Here is a 22,585-nt window from a genome sequence, read left to right on the forward strand (position 1 = left end):
TCTCTGCCTGTGTGTTAGGTGTGTCTATGTGTGTGAGCCCATGCCTCTATGTGCATATCTGCCTGTATATATGTGTTTGTGCATCTCTTTGTGCATGTGTATGTATTAGATAGTTACTCTTTTGTACGCTAATTCCTAATTGAACCTTGTGGCTTAGATTTTGGAGTATAGACAGTGAAGGAAACGAATAAGATTTTTTTCATTTTCTTTTTTCATCTGCTCTTTAAAATCCTCAATTTGCTAAAAGGTGGGAAGAAGAGAACTGGAGAATGGAAAGAGGTTAAAGGAGACTGCTGAATTTGCAAACACTAGGCCAGGGCCAAGGCCACTTACATAGCAGCTGAACTACATACCTCCTATCATTAGACTCCCTTTTTAAATAACTGTACAAATACTAGGTTTCCAGTAGCCTACTCCAATTGTAATAATAAAATACAGATTTCATTTTACAGTACAAAAAATACTAGTTTCTAGGGCAAGGCTCAATTTTAGAGCCTTTTAGAACCTCAATTTTAGGATTCTTTAAAAACTCAATATAAGAAAAGCATGAGGAAAATGTTTTTATGTTTCGAGAGTTAACAACTTTGTGTCTCTTGAAAAATTTTAGTGTTTCTAACGAGTCTGGTTCTGATAGCATGACACTGAGGCGGATTCACCATATTCAAGAACCACACACTCCTATGGTATTCCCGAAGGATGTATATCTGGTCCTTTATTCTAAGCATCAAAGTGGAAAGCCTTGTTTTATGTTATTATCTTTAACTCCTCTTTTTATCTCCAGATAGGTTTTCAAAGCTTTATTAAATCAAGTAGCCATTGGTGTTTATGTAAATTGCATTCCAGATTTAGTAAGGCTCTTGGCAACTAATGTTTTTGACGGAAGTAGATAAAGTAGGAATCATTTGCGTTCTGATTATATTTTTTTGTTATTGTTGTTGAGGAAGATCGGCCCTGAGTTAACATCTGTTGCCAGTCTTCCTCTATTTTTTGTATATGGGATGCCGCCACACATGGCTTGATGAGCAGGGTGTAGGTCTGCACCTGGGATCCGAACCTGCAAACCCCAGGCCGCTGCAGCAGAGCGCACACACTTAACCGCTTGCGCCACCGGGCCGGCCCCCAGAGTGTGACTTTTGAGATCTGGAAAATGAGTAGAATTTACTGGGTGGAGAGAGGTGAGCGGTGGAGAGTAGAGACTCATGGAAAAGGCCTTGTAGCAGAAGGGAGCATAGGAAGAGAGTCAGTATGGCTAGAGCTTAAAATAGTAGGAGACAAGGCAGGGGCTAGACCATATAGAACCTTAGAGTCGTGTTGACAAGGTTAAGAACACTAAGAAACCATGCAAGGGTGAAATGATTAGATCTTTGTTCTTAAAAGATCCCCATGACTCCAGTGTAGAAAACAAATCAGACGGTGCTAAGAGTAAATGGAAATTCGAATTGACCAGAAAGTAAGGCCATTGCGGTAGTTCCTCCAGGAGATATTGTTGAATGGGTTGGTAATGAGAAATATTTAGAAGGTAAAATAAGAGAATGTGGTGTTGGAGTGAATAATGGGGATTGAGGGAGAAGATGGTGTAAAGGATGCTTCCTGGGTTTGTGGGGCTTGTAGAAGTAGATGAATTGTAGTGCTGTTTACTCAGATAGGGAATGCTATAAGAGGATCTTCTAGGGGAGAACTTTAGGGGAATTCATGAGTTTGATTTAACACATTGTTTGAGTAGCTTTTGAGACATCCAAATTAAATAGGTAGATTGATTTGACTGTCGAAGATATAAGTCTAGAGCTTAGAGGTTAGGGCTAGAGATAGAGATATCAGAGTCATTTGCATATAGAGTGTCTAGAGAAAAAGAGAGTATAGATAAGAAGAGGGTCCATAATTAAGTCTTAAGGAACTCCAACATTTAATCACCAGGCAAAGGGGAATGAACCTGTAAATAAAATTGAGAAGGAGTAGCCAAGAGGTAGGAATAAAATCAAGAAAGCTAAAGGGAGAGAGTTTCAAGGAGAGAATGATTAACAGTGTTGGATGCTACTGAAAACTGACAAGTAAAATGAACATGGGAATTTGTTTTTACCAACATGGAAGTTTCTCTTGATTTTGGCAAGAGCAGTTTCTATGGAGTAATGGAGCAGAAGCCAAATTGGAGTGAGTTGAGGAGTAAATGGAAGGCAAGAAAATGGAACTGGCTGAATAAACTTTCAAAAAGAGGCCAGATAGGATGTAGCTGGAGGGAGATATGGGATAAAGAGATTTTACATTTTACATCTAAGATGGGAATAGTATTAGTATTTTTAAACCTTGTGGATAGAAGAGAAAAAATAGAGTAAAAGTCCTCAGAGGGTGGATGTATGTTAGAGGAAGAGAGAGGGTGTAGGTAAATACATGTCAAAGAAATGGCTTTAATTAGCAGGTTTATACCTCATTTATTGTAATAAGTGGGAAGGAGAGAAAATGAGTGCAGATGTACGTAGGTTTGCTAGCAGGATATTGAGTGAATTCTGCTTAGAGAAGCTTTTTTTTTTAATTTTTCCCTTGAGAAGGAGATGAAGTCTGCTGCAAGTGAGGAGGAATGTAGCTGAGTTTGAGGCGGAAGAAAGGTAGGAGGTTTGAGGAAGTTCGAGAAGGTTTGACATAGTTGTGAGTCTTGGGAAGATTAGTTGAACATAGAAATATAGTAAAAGTGATGGTAGTAATGAAAGCCCATTTGAAATTGGTGATTATGAATTTATTATAATGCAATTCATCTACCTTGTTTTGCTCCAGCAGCTCTGGCTGCTTGAGTACAAAACTGAGAGTTCCTCAAGGGGCTTAGGGTAGAGTAGAGAAGGGAGTAAGCAGTGGTATGTTGGTAAATGTTTAACAACTTGGGGGTAGGGGGCAAGGTCTGATTTATTTGTGATCTTTGCTGAAATCCGTGGTATAAATACTCTCTCCATGGCCAATTTCAAGGTATCAACCTGATGTCACCGAATGCAGAGTTGGGAAGAGATGAGCAATAGCAAACCCTTTCCACTACTCATATACGATAAACATAAATGACATCAAAAGCATAGTTAGTAGTAAAATGTAAAATAAAAACTATAAAATAGTTAGGAAGGGATGCATTTTGAGTATTTATTACCTATATATAATATATATATATATATATATACCTATATATATATATATATACCTATATATACCTATATATAATATATATAGGTAGTATTTATTACCTATATATAATATATATATATACCTATATATATATACCTATATATACCTATATATAATATATATATACCTATATATATATTATATATACCTATATATATATATTTTTTATATATATATAATATATATAGGTATATATATATACCTATATATACCTATATATATATGTACCTATATATATTTTATATATATATATACACACCTATATATATATGTACCTATATATATTTTATATATATATATATACACCTATATATATATATACCTATATATATATATATATACTATATATATATATATTTTTTTTTTTTTTTTGCTAAGGAAGATTCTCCCTGAGCTAACATCAGTGCCATTCTTCCTCTATTTTGTATGTGGGTCTCTGCCACAGCATGGCTGAAAAGTGATATAGGTCTGTGCCCAGGATCCAAACCTGCAAACCCGGGCCGCTGAAGTGGAGTGTGCCAAACCAACCACTACATCATAGGGCCAGCCCCTATTACCTATACTTTTAATATAATTTATTTATTTGTAAATTTATATAACTTAAATTTTAATGATGAATGTTTAACAATCAGCTCAAAATAATCCTTAAAATGTAATAATAAACTCTCAGCATGAGCCTTCTCTAGCACTGGTTGTAAACACTCAAGTACAGTATAGTGTGATAAGTGGTATTATGGAGGGGTGCACAGAATGCTGTCAGACAAAGGGAGGAGCATCTAACATTGTCATAGAGGTCCAGAAAGGTTTCCTGGATTTGAGGATGCTTGAGCTAACACTTGTAGAATGGGTAAAAGCTAACCAGATAGGAGATGGGTGATGGGAAGAAGGATTAGCATAGGTGAAGGCATGGAAATTTAATATAGTCGTACCTTCAGAAATAAAATGTTTTTCATTTGTCAGATATTTGAGCAGGAGGGAAATAGCTTATCCACCTTCTTTAGGATATTTTACATAGAGATGGAAGTACAAAAGAGTCAGAACATTTCCAAATGGAATTGTTTTGATTGCAAAGGAATTATTAGGAGTTATTGAAGCTGGCCTAAGAAAATAATGTATACAAAAGAAGTGTGTTTGCATAATGAACAACAGTAGCATCCAACAAAATGTAACAATTTCCAGAATTCAGATGAATTTTGGTGTACAGCATCATAGGAAATATTTGCAATACAGTGCCAAAAATATAGTATATAAGATAATCAGTGAAAACAAATTTTTAGAGACTCCATTATTAACTAGACTAAGTCTTCATTAGGGGAAGAAAATTAACATCTCCTGTTTTAAACATTTATGGTAACTCAGAATTTGTCTATGTATTCACATCATCAAATGAAACCTTAAGGTTTTATTCTGTAGACGTGGTGGCTACGTCACCTTTCTCCACTTGACTACTGTGCTATAGTACTTACCTATCATGGAGAAAGGAGGTAACTTCTCTTTTAATTTTGTTTTAGATTTATCTTCCAATTTGTTTTGCTTTTCTGTGTGTGCTCTTTGTCCCTAGCTACAAGACATTCTTACCAAAATGTGTTCGAGCAAAGATCCAAGACTATCATATTTTGACAAGAAAACGAATAAGGTACAGATTTCGCAGATTTATTGAGCAATTCAGCCATTGCAAAGCCACTGCCAGGAACTTGAAACTTAAGTATCTTATAAATCTGGAAACTCTTCAGTCTGCCTTCTACACAGAGCAATTTGAAGTAAAAGAACCTGGAAGAGGTCCTTCAGGTGAGGAGATTTTTGCAACCATTATAATAACTGGAAACGGTGGAATTCAGTGGTCAAGAGGGAAACATAAAGAAAGTGAGACACTGACAGAACAGGTAATCCTTAATGATACGTTCTCATTCTTTGTTAATTTAAGTAGAATGGCAATAGAAGCAAAGTAATCTTACTCATTTGAAACATGGTCTTGCACTTCTCTTCTCCCATTGATAGAAGTGCACATTTTTTAATAGTGTGAAGCCATCAAGGTCATTTCTCTAGTTCTTTTCTCGTTGTTCTTAAATGGTTTTTTATTTAATTTTTTATGACAAAATATTTAGTAATGGTGTTCTTATAGTTTCAGAAAAGGCTTGAAAATTAAAAGTGATTTTTAAGGTAGTTTTGCCTCCTTTTTTTCTTTTACTATTATTGATAGTAGGACACAATCATAAAATTTAATTAATTGGAAAAGATTAATTTTAATTGTTTTTATGATGATGTATACCTGTTAAATAACTTAGTTTTTTTTTTAGCTTTGCATTACAGTTTTAAGTTTGTTCATATCTGTGTTCTTAGATTGTTATTAGAGATTTATTTGTTTTTTATCTTCATTCTTTGGTAGTTAAACTTTCAATTTTCTGGCAATGGTTCTTATTAATGTTGGTTGGATTGAAGGATACTATAGCACACTTTAGATTTCTGGCATCCTTTAATGCTCTCATTTTTAAGTCAAAGCAAAATATGATGTAGTCTTAGGGTTAGATTATTGGGGGAGAGAATCTCATTTAATACTTAACTATTGCTATCAGTACTTTTTTATCTTAAAGAATTTGGAATGAATGTTATCTCCTTGTCATGTATTAAAATGGCTCCATAAATTCTACCTATTTTTAATTTCAAATGCTCTTAATTACAGGATTTACAATTATATTGTGATTTTCCTGATATTATTGATGTCAATATTAAGCAAGCACACCAAGAAGGCTCAGATGAGAGCAGAATTGTAACTGTCCATAAGCAAGATGGTAAAACTCTGGTAAGTTTGCTTTATAACTAAATAATGGTTGTTTTAATAAGTATTTCAGAATCTTAATACCAAAGTTATTTTCTTGTAGGAATTTTGATTATAGTATTAAACATAGCTCTAAACATAAACATCAGTATAGTAAGCTTTTTGATTATATCTAGCTTTTTGTATCACTGCCAACACTATCTTCCTACCGAGTTTCTTGTACATTAGTATATTTTTCACTCATTTTTATCATTAGCAAAGCACCAGTTACTTTTTCCCCCCACTCTGGGTTGTGCTTTTTCCCTGTTGTAATGCTCATTCCTGACTATAAACTTTTTTTAGCAATAGAGATGTGCATAATGCCAATCATACCGCCTAATTAAAGGAGGAAGAGAAATCAGAACAATACTATCTGGAATTTATATAACAAAATATAAACCAATCCCAGGTCAGCCCTACCAAGCTGTAAGACATGACTGATTCTAAAAGATTAATCCTTTCTTTCTTTAAATAGTTTCAAAATTTTCACTTATCTTAATTGAAAGGGAAGAAATGAATTCCTTTATACTCTGCTTTTAAATTTCATATCTATATGACCTAGCTATCTGGCCATTTCAGAGTTATATTACCAAAATTATAACCAACTTGTAACTCACTGTAGTCAGTACGCTGTCCTGGTCTTAGATAAAAATATGATAGTGTGCACCTACTACTTGCTAGACTGTGAGCTTCTTGAAGGTAAGAATCATGTTTTTTTGTGTGTTGTTACTCTCTGCATCTTGCACAGTGTTCCAGGGCCTAGTTTGTTTGTTTGTTTTTGCTGAGGAAGATTTGCCTTGAGCTAACATCTGCTGCAAATCTTCTTCTTTTTGTATGTGAGCTACCACCACAGCATGGCCACTGACAGATGAGTGGTGTAGGTCTGCCGGGAACCAAACCCAGGCTGCCGAAGTGGAGTGTGCCGAACTTAACCACTAGGCCACTGGGGCTGACCCTCTAGGGCCTAGTTTAGAAAGAGCTTGATAAGTATTTCATGGATCAATAAAAGGATGATTAATAAATATCAACCCCAATGTGGAATTTATAGAAGGAATATTTATTCTGTAAATACCACAAATACATGCGTATTCCATACACGTAAATATTTATTCTATAAGTGTGGTATCTATAGAATAAATGTTTCTAATATTTCTAGAAGAGTTTATTGATGCTAATGTGAACATCACATTAGGGATGGTATTTGGACTTGTTGACTTTATTTTAAGTTTGCAATACAGAGAGGTTAAGTAACTTTCCAAGGTCTCAGTGTTAAGTGATAGAGCCTGTGTATACCCAAATGTGTGATTTGATAACCTAAGCTCTAAACTGTGACACTACCTTTTTATTGAGTATTCCTAAAGCTCCTTAAAATATTACATTGACATTTTGTTGGAATTGCTCTAAAGATTAATTTGAGAAGAAATGACATTTCTTTACATTTTCTATTTAAGGGATACATTGTATTTCTCTTTGTATCCAAGTATTATTTTATGTTTTTCAGTAACTTTTAAAATTTATTTTTATTTATTATTTTTATGTTTTTTTTTGTGAGGAGGACTAGCCCTGAGCTAACATTCAATGCCAATCCTCCCCTTTTTTCTTGAGGAAGAGTGGCCCTGAGCTAACATCCGTGCCCGTCTTCCGCTACTTTGTATGGGATGTCGCCACAGCATGGCTTACCAAGCAGTGTGTCGGTGCACACCCAGGATCTGAACCTGTGAACTCTGGGCTGCCAAAGCAGAGTGCGTGCACTTCACCACTTGCGCCACTGGGCTGGTCCCTTCAGTAACTTCTGATAGTTTTATTCATATTGATACATCATGTTTCTTGCTGAATTTTATTCATGATATATTATGCTTTTTCTGTTACTTATTAGGGTTAAGAACTTTTTCTCAATGGATTTTTCTAACAAATTATTGCTGGATATAAGAACGTAATTAATTTTTGCTTATTATCACATTTTCCCAGTCTGTTACATGTTAGTTACACTTTTTTTACTATCCTCTTACTCTTTACTCTGGCATTTTTTTCTATCTTTATCTTTTTTTAAAAAGTATGGTAAAATGCACTTCACATAAAATTTAGCATCTTGATCTCACAATTCCACTTCAGAGTATATATTCCAAAGGAAACAAAATCACTCTCTTGAAGAGATATCTGCACCCTCTTGTTCGTTGCAGCATCCTTGGATGTTATCAATCTTTTGGTTTTTTGCCAAACTGATAGACAAAAATTACTGTCCTGTTGTTAGATTGCGTTTCCTTTATTAGAACCTGAGATTGAGCAATTTCTCATGTGTTTGTAAACCAGCTGTTTGTATTTCTTCTTCTCTGGATTGTCTTTTCATATCCTTTGACTAGTTTTCTATTTTTAATTGCTTTATAGGTTTGGGTTTTTTTTGCTTTTTGTGGGGAAGATTAGCCCTGAGCTAACATCTGATGCCAATCCTCCTCTTTTTGCTGAGGAAGATTGGCCCTGGGCTAACATCTGTGCCCATCTTCCTCTACTTTATATGGAATGCCGCCACAGCATGGCTTGACAAGCGGTGCCTCGGTGTGCACCCGGGATCCGAACCTGCCAACCCCAGGCCACCGAACCGGAGCGTGCGCACTTAACTGCTACGCCACCGGGCCGGCCCCTATAGGTTTTTTCAATCAATATATATTGGGTATATTAATCCTTTGTTGTACAGGTTTGCAGTTCTCCAAATCTTTTAACACTGCTTATGATCTTTTATAATACCTATTTTTATGGCTTAATTGTGTTAGCTAAATACCTTTTATAGTTCAAATACATCACATACTTCTCTCCTTAGTATAACTTTTGGTATAAGTCCGTATTCTGTGTTCCCATTATGATAAATATGGTTCATTGCTGAGCCAAGTAGAATATTGTGATGACATTTCCATTCTTGTACAACTTTTGTTTTTCTGGGAGTTCATTCCTTTAACTTTTTTTCCTTGGTATATATCTTTCCATTCCCTGCAAGAACTCTATAAAGTAGCTCACTTCTCAATATAGTATTTCACATAATCAGACCTGTCAAATATATCACTTCTATTTCTTTCCTGGAAAAGTCCTTCCTTGATCACTGAGTCTTACTATATAATCTAGACTGGAACCTCTCGAGGCCATGCACAGCTCTAATACTTGAGCATCCCTTTCTTATCAAGGTGGGAATTATCTTCTTGTCTCTCTTATGTTGGATCCCTGGTTTTCTGAATCTCATATTTGCCTTGTGTTTCTGGGTATATCTGCCAGTACCTGTTGGTATTTTATACTGGGATTGTGACAAGTTAGAAAGTTAATTTAGGGAGGATTTTTACATCATTATGATATTGAATTTTCCTATCCAAGAACATGGTAAATCTTGTATATATTCAAATAAAAAGATGCATCTTACAAGAGCGTTTTGAAATTTTTCGAAAAATGATTTTGTACCTTTTTTGGTTAAGTTTAATTCTAGCTATTACATTTTTTTTTTGCTGCCGTTATAAATAGAGCTATCTTTTTTTCATTATATGATTGACTATTTTTTATATATGTTAAAAACTATTGATTTCTGTATCCTGCTATCTTAATGAATTATCTTACCATTGTAGTAGTTTTATAGCTGTTTTCTTTTGGGTTCCCCACGTGTACAATATAATCTCCAAATAGAAATAGTTTTACTTCCTTAGTTCCAATTTCTATATTTATATTTGCTTTCTATGACCTAATTATATTAGCTGTATACAATACAATACGGTACAAAATTAAATAGTGGGCTTTCTTATCTTATTCCTGATTTTAGGAGAAGTTGCTTTGGTGTTTTCCCATTAAATAAGATGCTGCATTTTAGGCTGATTATATAGTCACATATGTATATGTGATACAATCATAGCATAGCTGTATATGATTTTAGTTTATACTCCATACATTTTAGTTTATAGCTTGAGCACTTTAACCTTAGCAGTGTATGTGAAAATAAATGATATTTAAAAATAAATGCTCATTATTTCTTTTTTTTTTTTTTTTTTTTTAAAGTCAACCACCATGGGTGTACTCCGAAAGATTTTATTTTATTTTTTTTTGTGAGGAGATCAGCCCTGAGCTAACATCCGCCAATCCTCCTCTTTTTTTTGCTGAGGAAGACGGCCCTGGGCTAACATCGGTGCTCATCTTCCTCCACTTTATATGGGACGCCGCCACAGCATGGCTTACCAAGCAGTGTGTCGGTGCGCGCCCGGGATCTGAACCAGTGAACCCCGGGCCGCCGCAGCGGAGCGCGCGCACCCAACCACTTTGCGCCACCGGGCCGGCCCCATGCTCATTATTTCTAATTAATACAAACCTTTGTATCAGATTAGATAGATTTCTAATTGAGATGAATGGCACATTTGTCTAATAGGAGTATTGGAAAATACAGTAATGTTATGAATGTAGAATGAACTATAACTGGAAAGGCATGATAAGCTAACATTCGAGAGGGTCTTGAATATCAGACACAAGAATTTGTAGTTCAGATTGGGTAATTGAGAGCCATAAAAAAGACATTTGAGCAATTTAGAAGAAAATTAATTTAGGAGAATTAATCTAACAACATGGAGTGAAGAGAATTTTCAATATGTAGCATCTAGTTGACTTTTTAAATAATACTTACTATTATTTTTTTTCTTTTTTCCACATAGGAAATTGAACTTAGCTCATTGAGAGAAGCTTTGTCTTTTGTGTCATTAATTGATGGATATTATAGATTAACTGCAGATGCACATCATTACCTCTGTAAAGAAGTAGCACCTCCGATGGTGCTTGAAAATATACAAAGCAACTGTCATGGCCCAATTTCGTGAGTAATACAGACTTTAAAAGTAAATTTTTAACAAAGTAAATGAGATATTTACAAAAAAAAAGATTTTACACAATAGAATATATACGTAGGTTTAAGAGTTTAGAAAAAATATTTGACTGAAGATTTTTTTTTTTAACAAAAGTCTATTTGCAATCAAATCACTTAGTAGGTAGAATTATTTAGGTTATAATCTGCTATCTGTATCCCAATCTATAAATTGTGTAGTATAGTATAAAAATACTTCTAACTTGTATAAGTTTGACATTTAGTTGCCTAGGTGTGTTTAAATAATTCTTGGGTGTTAATTTAAGAAACCCTCCAATTTATGTTTCATTAATTTTGAAATACGACAGAAGAACCACAATGCAAAATTTGATAATCATCATTATTTTTGGGTAATCTAACTCCTTTTAGTGAAAGCTTTGAACACAAGATGTATGTGATGTACGAGTACTGTGCAGTACTTTCTGCAGTGATGAAAATGAAAATATTCTGTATCTGTGCTGTTTAATATAGTAGCCACTAGCCACATGTGGCTATTCAGCATTATATGAAGCATCTTCATATACGACTTATCAAACATTCACTACAGGCATGAGGGAATATCTGTAACATTCGTTCACTGAAATGTGGCTAGTGCAACTGAGGAACTGAATTTTTAATTTAATTTAATTTTAATAACTTGACATTTAAATAGCTACGTGTGGCTACTAGCTACCATATTGAGCCACACAGTTGTGGACCCTTACTTCAATACTGGATAAAGCCAGCTATCGTGCATAACATCTGTTTAGCCTAAGTCCTAGTTATGTCTCAGCTAGGATGTACTTTATGATTGGTACCAGGTTTGAAGGACTTGAGCAGAAGAAGCAATCTGGGATTGTGAGCATATGTTTCCTGACCTTAACCTATCCTTAGTTAAATATTTGAGAAAACATATCCTGACTGATATTTAAGACTTGATTCAGTCTATACCTAATGTCTGTTTAATAATAAGTATGGTGGTTATGAAAAAGTTGCACTGTTTGAACATTCTAATATAATTACATATTCAATATTTTAAAAACTCCTACCGTTCATTCATTCATTATCCATCCATCCATTCAAGCATTCTTTTATTTGTTTATAGAACATTTACTGAGTACCTAATATGTGCCAGGCACTGATTTATGTATGAGAAATATAGTGGTAAGTGAAACAGAGATGATTCCTGCTTTCTTGTAGATTACATTTTGACTTTTCCTTCAAGATGTGCAGCTTCAATAAAACATATAGCAAATTTTAAAAATCAGTAGTGTTTGTCACTTGCCATGAGTCTTTTACTGGACTTTGGTATTACATTAAATATTAAAATAATGCACATAAATTTTTATATTAGTTATTGCTATGGTAGAAGAGACATAAGAAGTGTTTCATGATATATTGTTTGCATAGTTAAATGAAATTTTGTCAGAGTACGGTTTTTTAAACACTAAATTTGTAATCAGAAGGCAGAAAATTCAAAGAGATTGTTTTTTGTCATTTTGTGTGTCTTATAATACCTTTTATTTGTTTTTAAAGCAACATAATTGCCCCTTGAATTGGTTTGAACTTACTGAAAAATAGCTTGTTACTTTAATATTTTTCCTTGCAAGATTATTGATAAACATATAAAGTAGAGGAGACTTCTAAAAATTCTGAATGTTTTAGATTTGACTTTGATCTTTTAGATGACATATAGTCGTAATGTCCTTGTGCTTGCTACATTGTCATTCAAATTACTTCTTTACCTTTAGAATGGATTTTGCCATCAGCAAGCTGAAGAAAGCAGGTAATCAGACTGGACTCTATGTACTTCGATGCAGTCCAAAGGACTTTAATAAATATTTTCTGACTTTTGCTGTTGAGGTTAGTATGTCACATTAATTAATGGTAACAGCTTTATTTAGTCCATGTAACTTCCCCATTATGTCTATCTATCATATTTCCTTTTTAATACTTAGAATTGTAGCTCTGGAAATGATAACTAGCATAATAATGCTTAATTTACCTCAGGGATTCTGCATAAACAAGATGTAATTCCTAGGATTTATATAAAAATATAACATAATTTATAATGTCTTTCTATCTTTTTATTTGGAATTTATTTTATTTTTTGCTATTTGAGTGTTACCAATGTATCAGATCTCATGAAGTCTTGTGACGTTTCTTTTTTCACAGAAATGGAAATCTTTACCAAAACAAGTAGAATAAAGTAAATCAGAAGCAAACTTTCCTTTTACTGGTAATGATTACAAGATTAGAGTGAAATAGGACAATAGCGAAGAAACAAACACTATAGCACTTTTAACTAGTGTGGTTTTCCAATATTAAGAATAACGATCTATAGGGGCCGGCCCATTGGCATAATGGTTAAGTTCCTGCACTCTTCTTTAGCTGCCGGGGTTTCGCAGGTTCCATTCCCCTTCATGGACGTATGCACTGCTCATCAAGCCATGCTCTGGCAGCATCCCACATACAAAAAGTAGAAGAGGATGGGCACGGATGTTAGCTCAGGGCCAATCTTCCTCAACAACAACAAAAAATAAAGAAAAAATCTTTTAAAAAAAAGAGAATAATGATCTACAGTGTATGTTTTAAGCGTAAAACTACAATGAAACCTTGCTGTTAATAGAGATAATTTTGGATCTCATCTAAGATTGTTTAATATCCAAAATTATCTGAAAAGATACTATCACTTATAAGGCAGTTTCATGATAATGTTGAGGAAATTTATAACAGCTTCCAAAATTTATCTTACTTTTTAAAAGTAGGGAAAGTAAGGATTTTGTTACTCAATTATTTTAATTTTTATAAAATGCAACGATCTTATATTTAGCATATGTAGAGTGGATTAACTGTCCATAAATACAGAAGGTAGGTTACTCCATGACTTCAGCGTTGTAAAATACCAATAATCTATCCTTATTTCACAGTGTCTTCTTACTGTAATATATAACAGTGCATTATATTCAATTATCAAATCAAAATGTGTATTTTTTTATGTTTACTGTATTTGCCCAGCCTAATATGGGGGCTATGTATTAGGGAGTTTGTGATATAGCCCTGCTTCGAGAAACTTATGTTTTGGAAAAACAAAAATAATACTAAATATTATAATACTAAGTATAATACAAAGTATACCCTAAAAAATAATAAATTGAGCATTGTAATTATCCAGTATAGGCAAATACAGACAATAACAGAAAGGATTATAATTATTAAGAAAGATCTTTTGGAGTAGGAAGGACTTGAGGTATTTAGTTGATTTTATATGAAGGGTTCTAAGTAGGTTGAATAAGCTTATAAGAATCAGCTCAAAAAAATAGATGAATGAACAAGTTCATAGTATAGCACAGACAACAAACATTGAAAAATTGAAAAATATTAAAATTTCCATATTAGAGATAATTATACAAATACAACAGTGGCACAATGGAAGGTATAATCACCTTTGCTTTTGGAATGGGGTGAGAGTTGTTAAGGAGGACCTCACAGAAAAAGTGGACGTTAACTGAGTTTTAAGAAACGAATAGGGCTGGCCCTGTGGCTTAGCGGTTAAGTGAGCGCGCTCCGCTACTGGCGGCCCGGGTTCGGATCCACGCCGCCACGGAGAAGTGCGTCGGCCACGCACCGACGCACTTCTCCGGCCGTGCTGAGGCCGCGTCCCACACACAGCAACTAGAAGGATCTGCAACTATGACATACAACTATCTGCTGGGGCTTTGGGGGGAAAAAAAAAGGAGGAGGATTGACAATAGATGTTAGCTCAGAGCCGGTCTTTCTCAGCGAAAAGAGGAGGATTAGCATGGGTGTTAGCTCAGGGCTGATCTTTCTCACACACACACGCACACACAAAGAAATGCATTTAAAAAAAAAAAAAAAAGAAATGAATAAAAGTCCACTGCTCAGAAGGAGAGGATGAACATTCATAGGTAGAGAGCATGTACAAGTTATCAAGACATGAAACAGCATGGCATTTGCTTGAAATTTTTTAAGTCACTCAATATAGCTAGAACATAGGATATATATTGGGAGTGACAGGAGTTGAGGTTGAAGATGGAAGCAGAAGCCAGCTCATGGAGGGCCTTATATGCTAAATTAGTTTTATACTTTATCTTATAAATGATGGAAAGCTGTTAAGGATATTATTATTATTGTTGTTAATTATCATGGCTTTCTTACTTGCTTTTTAATTAGATGAAGTCTTAAGTCATTTTTGTAGTCTATGCAATTTTAATTAGATGTCTTTTTGAGGAACCAAGCACCTCTATCACCCTATACCAGTACTTCATCAGGATTCACGGTTCAAATGTCTATGTTCTGTTGGTTGTTTTTGTGATATCCTTTTTGTCACAATAATCACTATAATGTCCATTGTGATTTTTCCCTCCCTCTTTTTATAATTAAACTTACATAGCGAGAAAATGTCATTGAATATAAGCACTGTTTGATTACAAAAAATGAGAATGGAGAATACAACCTCAGTGGGACTAAGAAGAACTTTAGTAATCTTAAAGATCTTTTGAATTGCTATCAGATGGAAACTGTTCGCTCAGACAGTATAATTTTCCAGTTTACTAAATGCTGTCCCCCAAAGCCAAAAGGTAAAATAATTTTCTAGTTATTTTTAAAATACTGGTCATGGATTGTGTATATGGTGGGAGGTATCTTTAGTGTATTGATTTCAAAAAAAATATGAAAGAAGAAGCTCCAAAAACTAATTAATTTTGTCTCATTCTGTTGTATTAGCATCCTCAAATAGGATTGTTCAGTTTGGTTTGGGTTGTCTAGAAGTGACTTGAAGTTCCATAATTCTAAAATGGCATTTAGGGGCCAGCCCCATAGCCTAGTGGTTAAGTTCGGCGCACTCCGCTTCAGTGGCCCAAGTTTGGTTCCCAGGCGCGGACCTACAGCACTCGTTGGCGGCTATGTTATGGCAGCAACCCACATACAAAATAGAGGAAGATTGGCATATGTGTTAGCTCAGGGTGAATCTTCCTCACCAAAAAAAATAAATAAATAAAATGGTATTTAAAAAATAATATTTGCTTGGTATAAATCAGTCGTTTATTAAACTGAAAGACCTCACTACCAAATTCTCATGTGTTGTTCTAAGTAAAAACTTTCATACTCTTTTAGAATTTTAATTTTTGTACTTTTAAAATAAAGATGATAAGGTTGGAAATCCTTAAAATAACAGGCTTGTTAAAAATTATTATTAAAATTCCTGAAAAATTATATGTTAGCAAGTGATTATAATTTTGAATTTATGAAATAACTGATTAGAGTACATCAAAGTTCAATGAATAAACTCCTAAAAAAATTGTCTATGGAAAAATTGAACATAAGAAGTTGTTAAGCATTTCTTAAATATAGAACACATTTTATTTTACTCCTTTGAGCAATTTGTATCCTCAATGTGTTTTGATTAGATATATTTTATTTCATTGTTTCTTTTTTCTTTTAAAGATAAATCAAACCTTCTAGTCTTCAGAACCAATGGTGTTTCTGATGTACCAACCTCACCAACGTTACAGAGGCATAATAATGTGAACCAAATGGTGTTTCACAAAATCAGAAATGAAGATTTGACATTTGTAAGTCATTAGATGCTGATTATTCTTTTTTGTCCTTTTAAAACAACAACTGTTTTCTTCATTTTCTATCCCACATTACATTCATGTGACATTTGGAACTATTGTACTATAGCCTATATTATAAAAATTTTATTGCAGTTTTTAAATGTTTTTATTTCTTATGAAAATGTGGTACAGAGCTGGAGTTAGAAATTAGCAAAATTAATTACTTTAAGAATGGAATTGTGTTCTCTTTTCAGGAATTTAAAAATATCTCTAAGTTGTAAATTAAAAATCTTCTTCTACAAAAGATCTATCTCTTAATTCTCAAGTTCTCAAGAAAGTAAGAGAAATTCAAGGGGTTAAAATAAAGAAGGAAATGAAACCAATGTAGTAATAAGAGCTGATATTTCAGCTGCAGGATGATGTTGCGGGGTCGGGATTAGTCTCACTAGTGAAAGGGATTAAGATCTAAAACCAATACAAAGAAGGGTAAAGTCTTAAGTCCTACACAAGACCAGGTATTAAAAGTGAGACCATCTCAATAAAGCTGGGACCCTCAAGCAAATACATCCTCGGTAAAACAATATATGGATTGTGAAAAACTTACCCACTAGCAAAAGGAGAAGAAAAGGAGTGTTGTCTGTTTTAGTTCGGCTCTTAGGAAAAAAATTCTCTCCTGAGAATTTGTAATCATAAGCTTTTGAGTTGGGATTTCTTTATACCACCTGCATGGTCAGAGAAGACCTAAGCCAATAAATTAAATTAAAGTAAAAAGTAGTATTCCCCTAGTATTACTCTGTGGTTCTAGGCAGAAGAAAATACAAAATCTTTTTGGAAGAACATACTGTTAACCTGGGTCACCCAGGATTCCCACAGATAAAACGACTCCAAACATGGGCTTTTAATCAAAAATTTAAAAATATACAGGGAAATAATCCAGGATTAAGTAGGAGTCAGCAGACTAACAAATGAAAATTAGACCTCCAAGAACTTCATATAACAGACTCTTCAGATAGAGATTATAAAATACATATGTATGTTTAAAGATATGAAAGGAGTTGAAAACATGAGGAAAAAAAACCCCAAGACATTATCAAAAAAGACCAAAGAGATTTGGGGCAAAAAGTATAGAAATGAAAAGACACACTCAGTGACATTAAAACAAAATGGACAGGTTAGAGAGCAGATTACTCATAGTTGAAGAGAGAATTAGTGAATTGGAAGATAGCCCTGAAAATTATTCAGATGCCACAAATAAGGAGAAAGAAATAGAAATTATGAAAGAAATTAAGGGACTTGGAGAGTAGAATGAGAAAGACCAACTGATGTCTGAGTTCTATAGAGACAATAGATAGAATTATCTAGAATTGTAAAGACATGAATCCTCATGTAAATAACAGGAAGCAAAGAGTCGCCAAGTAACCTGATTAACATTACAAAACTAATAATAGTAGAACTTCAATTTGAACACAGGCAGCCCTGCTTCAGACTGCAGGCTTTCAACAATTATTCTGTAAGGATATGTGAGAAATACTAGTAATAGTAGTAATAGTAATTGAGCATTTACTATGAGTCATAGACTGCACTAAGTGCTTTCATGTAGTTATTCATTTGTTGTTCATAAAAATCCTATGGGAAAAATAGTTGTTATCCCCATTCCTCAGTTGAAGAAACCAAGACAACTGCAGCTCAGAGAGATTAAATAGCTTGTACAAGGTTACACAACTAGTAAGTGGTAATAAGGAAGAAGTCAGACATTCTGCCTCCACGGACCATACCGTATTGCCTTTCTACTGCACTATTAGGCACGGCAAACAAAGAAAAAGATTCAATGTAAATAAATGCAGGTAAACACTGATACTATGAAAAAGTGATAATTATAGCTAATTCAGGGGGTTTAAGAATAAGGTGGAACCAAAGTGCACTTTTTTCATTAATCCTTGTTTTCTGTCTTTTATTACAGTGTAAGGAAGCAGAATATAATTAATTGGGAGTCTCAAATCTGGGTTTTGTTTGTCCGGGAAATATTTGCTCATGAATTTTTTTTGACTCTTTGTCATTGAACTTATTTCCTAATTGTCTCATTTTTCTCCATCTTTACTCATTCTTTTCTTTCCTTTTTTTTTAAAGAATGAAAGCCTTGGCCAAGGCACTTTTACAAAAATTTTTAAAGGTGTAAGAAGAGAAGTAGGAGACTATGGTCAACTGCATGAAACAGAAGTTCTTTTAAAAGTTCTGGATAAATCACATAGAAACTACTCAGAGGTGTGTATGTTCTTTGTGTCATTCGTGTGGTTTATGATATTTAAAGATGTACTCTCATATGCACATGACACATTCATGCATGCACCTTTTCAAAATTGTAATTTTTAAGAGTATATGTACCAAGGGCCTTTCTGAGGATGCATTCTGGTGGGGCTATAGAAAATTATAAAATTTTTTAATAATTTATTTCCAATCTAACTACTTTCAGTGTTGTGTTGTGAGTGTTATTACATTTCTGCATATACTAAGGCAGTGATTTTCAAAGTTGGCTCCTCAGAGCTTTATGGGTTCCACAGATTTCCTCCATAATTTCATCTATTTAAAAGAAAAAAAGATTGAAAGGCACCATACCAAGGAACACTCTAGGTAAAATATGGATGCCTCTGGACATCATCCTAGCCAACAGAAACCCAGCTGCCAGTTGCCAGAGTCTTTAGCATAGCAAGACATCAGCAAACATGATATGACAGACATTTCTGATACTTAAAGTGTCTTAAAGGATGTTAGTGGAAGATGATGTGAAACATACAAGCTGAAGAGTTGTTTTAATCCTTCAGAACACCACAGTGTTGGTGATTGTGATCCTCAAGAACCATACCCAGGAGTTCTAGTCAAAGTTTAGTTGAGTTAAGAGTGACGTTAATACAATGTCAGTCTCCCAACAGTTGTCATGATATTTTATCTGCATAGAGATTGTTCTTAATTCTTTAGGAAATGTTATTTGAAGCTCCCATCCATTTACTTCAGTCCTTTATCACTGTTTCTGGTGTCTACCTCTGTTTGTGCCTCTGTTCTCTACTCTAGGTGCTATGGATCTAAGCCTGTTTATCTTACGTCATTCATGTTGCCCTGTACCACTGTTGCTCTCTCTCACTGGTATCTCCTTATTCCAGGCTTACTCAGGGGTTTCCTCAGAATGAACTCTAGCATCAAGGTTGATGGCAGTTGCAAGTCCATATAAGGGGACCAAAGCACATTGTAGCTTTATCTGTAGTCCTGCTGAGACTATGAGACAGTGCATTTCTCTTAGGGCAGAGAGAATCTTTCTGAACTATGAATGCTTATATATACAAACAATAATTATTTGGCATTTTTTGTATGTTTTTCTTTTCCTTAGTCTTTCTTTGAAGCAGCAAGCATGATGAGCCAGCTCTCTCACAAATATCTGGTTTTAAATTATGGAGTATGTGTCTGTGGAGAGGAGAGTAAGTAAAACCACTGGCTTCCTTATGTTAATGGTATGCCTTTCTCAGAACATCCATTTTCGTTTATGTAGAAAATTCAATTTCAGGATCATAGTTAGGTATCAGTATAAACCATAATTTAACAGGGGTTAAATATTGTTGAAACCAAAAATATTGTAGAACTATTCAGTTGTCTTCTAGAATGGGAAACCAGAGACTGAAATTAAAATGCAGAAAACAGTTAATATGCCTTATGTTAAAATACCAAAACAGTAGAGTATATAGTAAGCAAATGTCTTACAACCTTTTCTGTTAACCATAGCAATACAGATTATGGTCGGATCAACATAACATTGGAATAACTGGCCATTTCAGTACAAATTTATTTGGAATTATGAAGACAAAGCATATAAATGATAGACTGAATTTTTAATGGAACTGACTGAAATGATTGGATGTTCATATTAGCTGTATTCTGTGGCTAAATTTAGACTGTTCATAAAAACTCACCAAGTTTACATTCAGAAAATTACTTATGTAATTCCCCATTTTCCATTAGTCACGTGGATTAAATACACATCCATACTTATATAACATTTCTTCATGTCTTTTTTGAAAATTGATAGTCTTTTCAAAGGCAGTGGTTTTCAAATCTGTTCTGTGGAGGTATCTCAGGTATCGCAGGGAGTTGATGAAGTGAGAGTAAATCTAAATGCAGTGGTGGAGAGTTCTGCCCAGTCATTCCACAGCTAGAGTGGTTCTACATTTATCTCTTTTTATTTATTGATGTTTCTCATAATTTTTCATTTGGGGAAAAAAGAATACACTTCTTTACAAAGTTTGAAAACAGTGTTTTAGAGTATATAATCCTGGTTCTTTCACTTGCTTTTATACTTACTTTATTGAGTCTGTGATGCACTTTTCACATTTAAAAGTATTTGAAACTGCAAAGTGTGATATAATCGATGGCATACCCTAGTTTGCCAATTTTTTTTTTCTTTTACGACACATGAAATAACGGGGCATATGACAATCAGTGGTATCCTGGAAATATAGTAGTCTTAAATGCCACATAAAATTTTTTAAGTTCTTATTCATTGTAACTCCTAGATCTTTTTTCTTTCAACACCTGCCCTGATGTAAATGTACTTGCAGTCAATTCTTAATTATTGGCATGTGGATTGTTCCCCAAATTAACTATGGACGGCAAAACTGTCATGAAATTTGTTTTAGTTACCCAGCAACGTCCAAAAGCAACTTTTGTCACTAACAGTTGTTATATACCAAGTGAAAACTAAGTAATTTTAATATTAGATCAAGCAGAATCACAATTTGAGATTAGATCTACAGTTTGCAGTTTAAAGCAAATTTATGAAGCATAGACATGTATGCAGTACAGGTGCTTAATAATTTACTGGGCCATGAACTAACATGGATTACAATGTGAAAGTCTGTCAGAATTTCTTTAAAAATACACATCGTGATGCCATGCTTAAAATTTTTACTTGAATTTTTGTGGTTTTTATTTTATCTTAATTTTCCTTTTTTTAGTTGAGGTAACTGGTTTATAACATAATATAAATTTCCAGTGTACATCATTATGTTTTGATTTCTCTGTAGACTACAGCATGTTCACCACCCAGTGTCTAATTACCATCTGTCACCATACACATGTGCCCTTTTACCCTCCCCCCTCCCATCTTCCCCGATGGTAACCACTAGTCTATTCTCTATGTTTATGTGTGTGTTTGTTGTTGTTGTTTTCATCTTCCACATATGAATGAAATCATATGATATTGGGCTTTCTCTGTCTGTCTTATTTCGCTTAGCATAATGCCCTCAAGGTCCATCCAAGTTGTTGCATATAGCAAGATTTCATCTTTTTATGGCTGAGTAGTATTCTGTTGTGTATATTCACCGCATCTTTATCCATTCATCCATTGATGGGCAGGTTGTTTCTAAGTCTTTGGCTATTGTGAATAATGCTGCAGTGAACATAGGGGTGCATATATCTTTTCAAATTTGGGTTTTCATGTTCTTTGGATAAATATCCAGAAGTGGAATAGCTGGATCATATGGTAGTTCTATTCTTAATTTTTTAAGGAGTCTCCATACTGGTTTCCATAGTGGCTGCGCTAGTTTACATTCCCACCAGCAGTGTATAAGGGTTCCCTTTTCTCCACATCCTCTCCAACACTTGTTATTTCTTGTCTTTTTAATAATAGCCATTCTGTCAGGCAAGAGGTTGTATCTCACTGTAGTTTAGATTTGCATTTCCTTAATAATTAGTGATGTTGAACATCTTTTCTTGTGCCCGTTGCCCATCTGTATACCTTCTTTGCAAAAATGTCTGTTTAGATCCTCTGCCTATTTTTTGATTCAATTGTTTGTTTTTTTGTTGTTGAGTTGTATGAGTCCTCTATATATTTTGGATATTAACCCCTTATCAAATACATATTATTTGCAAATATCTTCTCCCAGTTGTTAGGTTGTCTTTTCGTTTTGTTCATGGTTTCATTTGCCTTGCAGTAGCTCTTTAGTCTGGTGTAGTCCCATTTGTTTATTTTTTCTTTTGTTTCCCATGCCTGAGTAGACATGGTATTCAAAAAGATGCTGCTAAGACTGATGTCAAAGCGTGTACTGCCTATATTTTCTTTTAGGAGTTTTATGGTGTCAGGTCTTACATTCAAGTGTTTAATCCATTTTGAGTTAGTTTTTGTGTATGGTGAAA

At 34.2% G+C, this 22,585-nt stretch overlaps 1 protein-coding gene across 3 annotated transcripts in view; it reads left to right on the forward strand.

Moving 5' to 3' along the window:
* JAK2 (Janus kinase 2) overlaps window positions 1-22,585 on the forward strand; it is a 156,327-nt gene that overhangs the window by 97,782 nt on the left and 35,960 nt on the right. For all 3 annotated transcript variants that reach the window (XM_058565750.1, XM_058565751.1, XM_058565752.1), the window contains 8 exons: window positions 4,721-5,042; window positions 5,840-5,959; window positions 10,645-10,802; window positions 12,581-12,692; window positions 15,244-15,430; window positions 16,296-16,423; window positions 18,536-18,670; window positions 19,788-19,875. In XM_058565750.1, coding sequence (XP_058421733.1) covers window positions 4,721-5,042; window positions 5,840-5,959; window positions 10,645-10,802; window positions 12,581-12,692; window positions 15,244-15,430; window positions 16,296-16,423; window positions 18,536-18,670; window positions 19,788-19,875 — 1,250 coding nt within the window. The remainder of the gene's footprint in view (window positions 1-4,720; window positions 5,043-5,839; window positions 5,960-10,644; window positions 10,803-12,580; window positions 12,693-15,243; window positions 15,431-16,295; window positions 16,424-18,535; window positions 18,671-19,787; window positions 19,876-22,585) is intronic.

Source organism: Diceros bicornis, chromosome 22, assembly GCF_020826845.1.
Source record: "Diceros bicornis minor isolate mBicDic1 chromosome 22, mDicBic1.mat.cur, whole genome shotgun sequence".
NCBI lineage: Eukaryota > Metazoa > Chordata > Mammalia > Perissodactyla > Rhinocerotidae > Diceros > Diceros bicornis.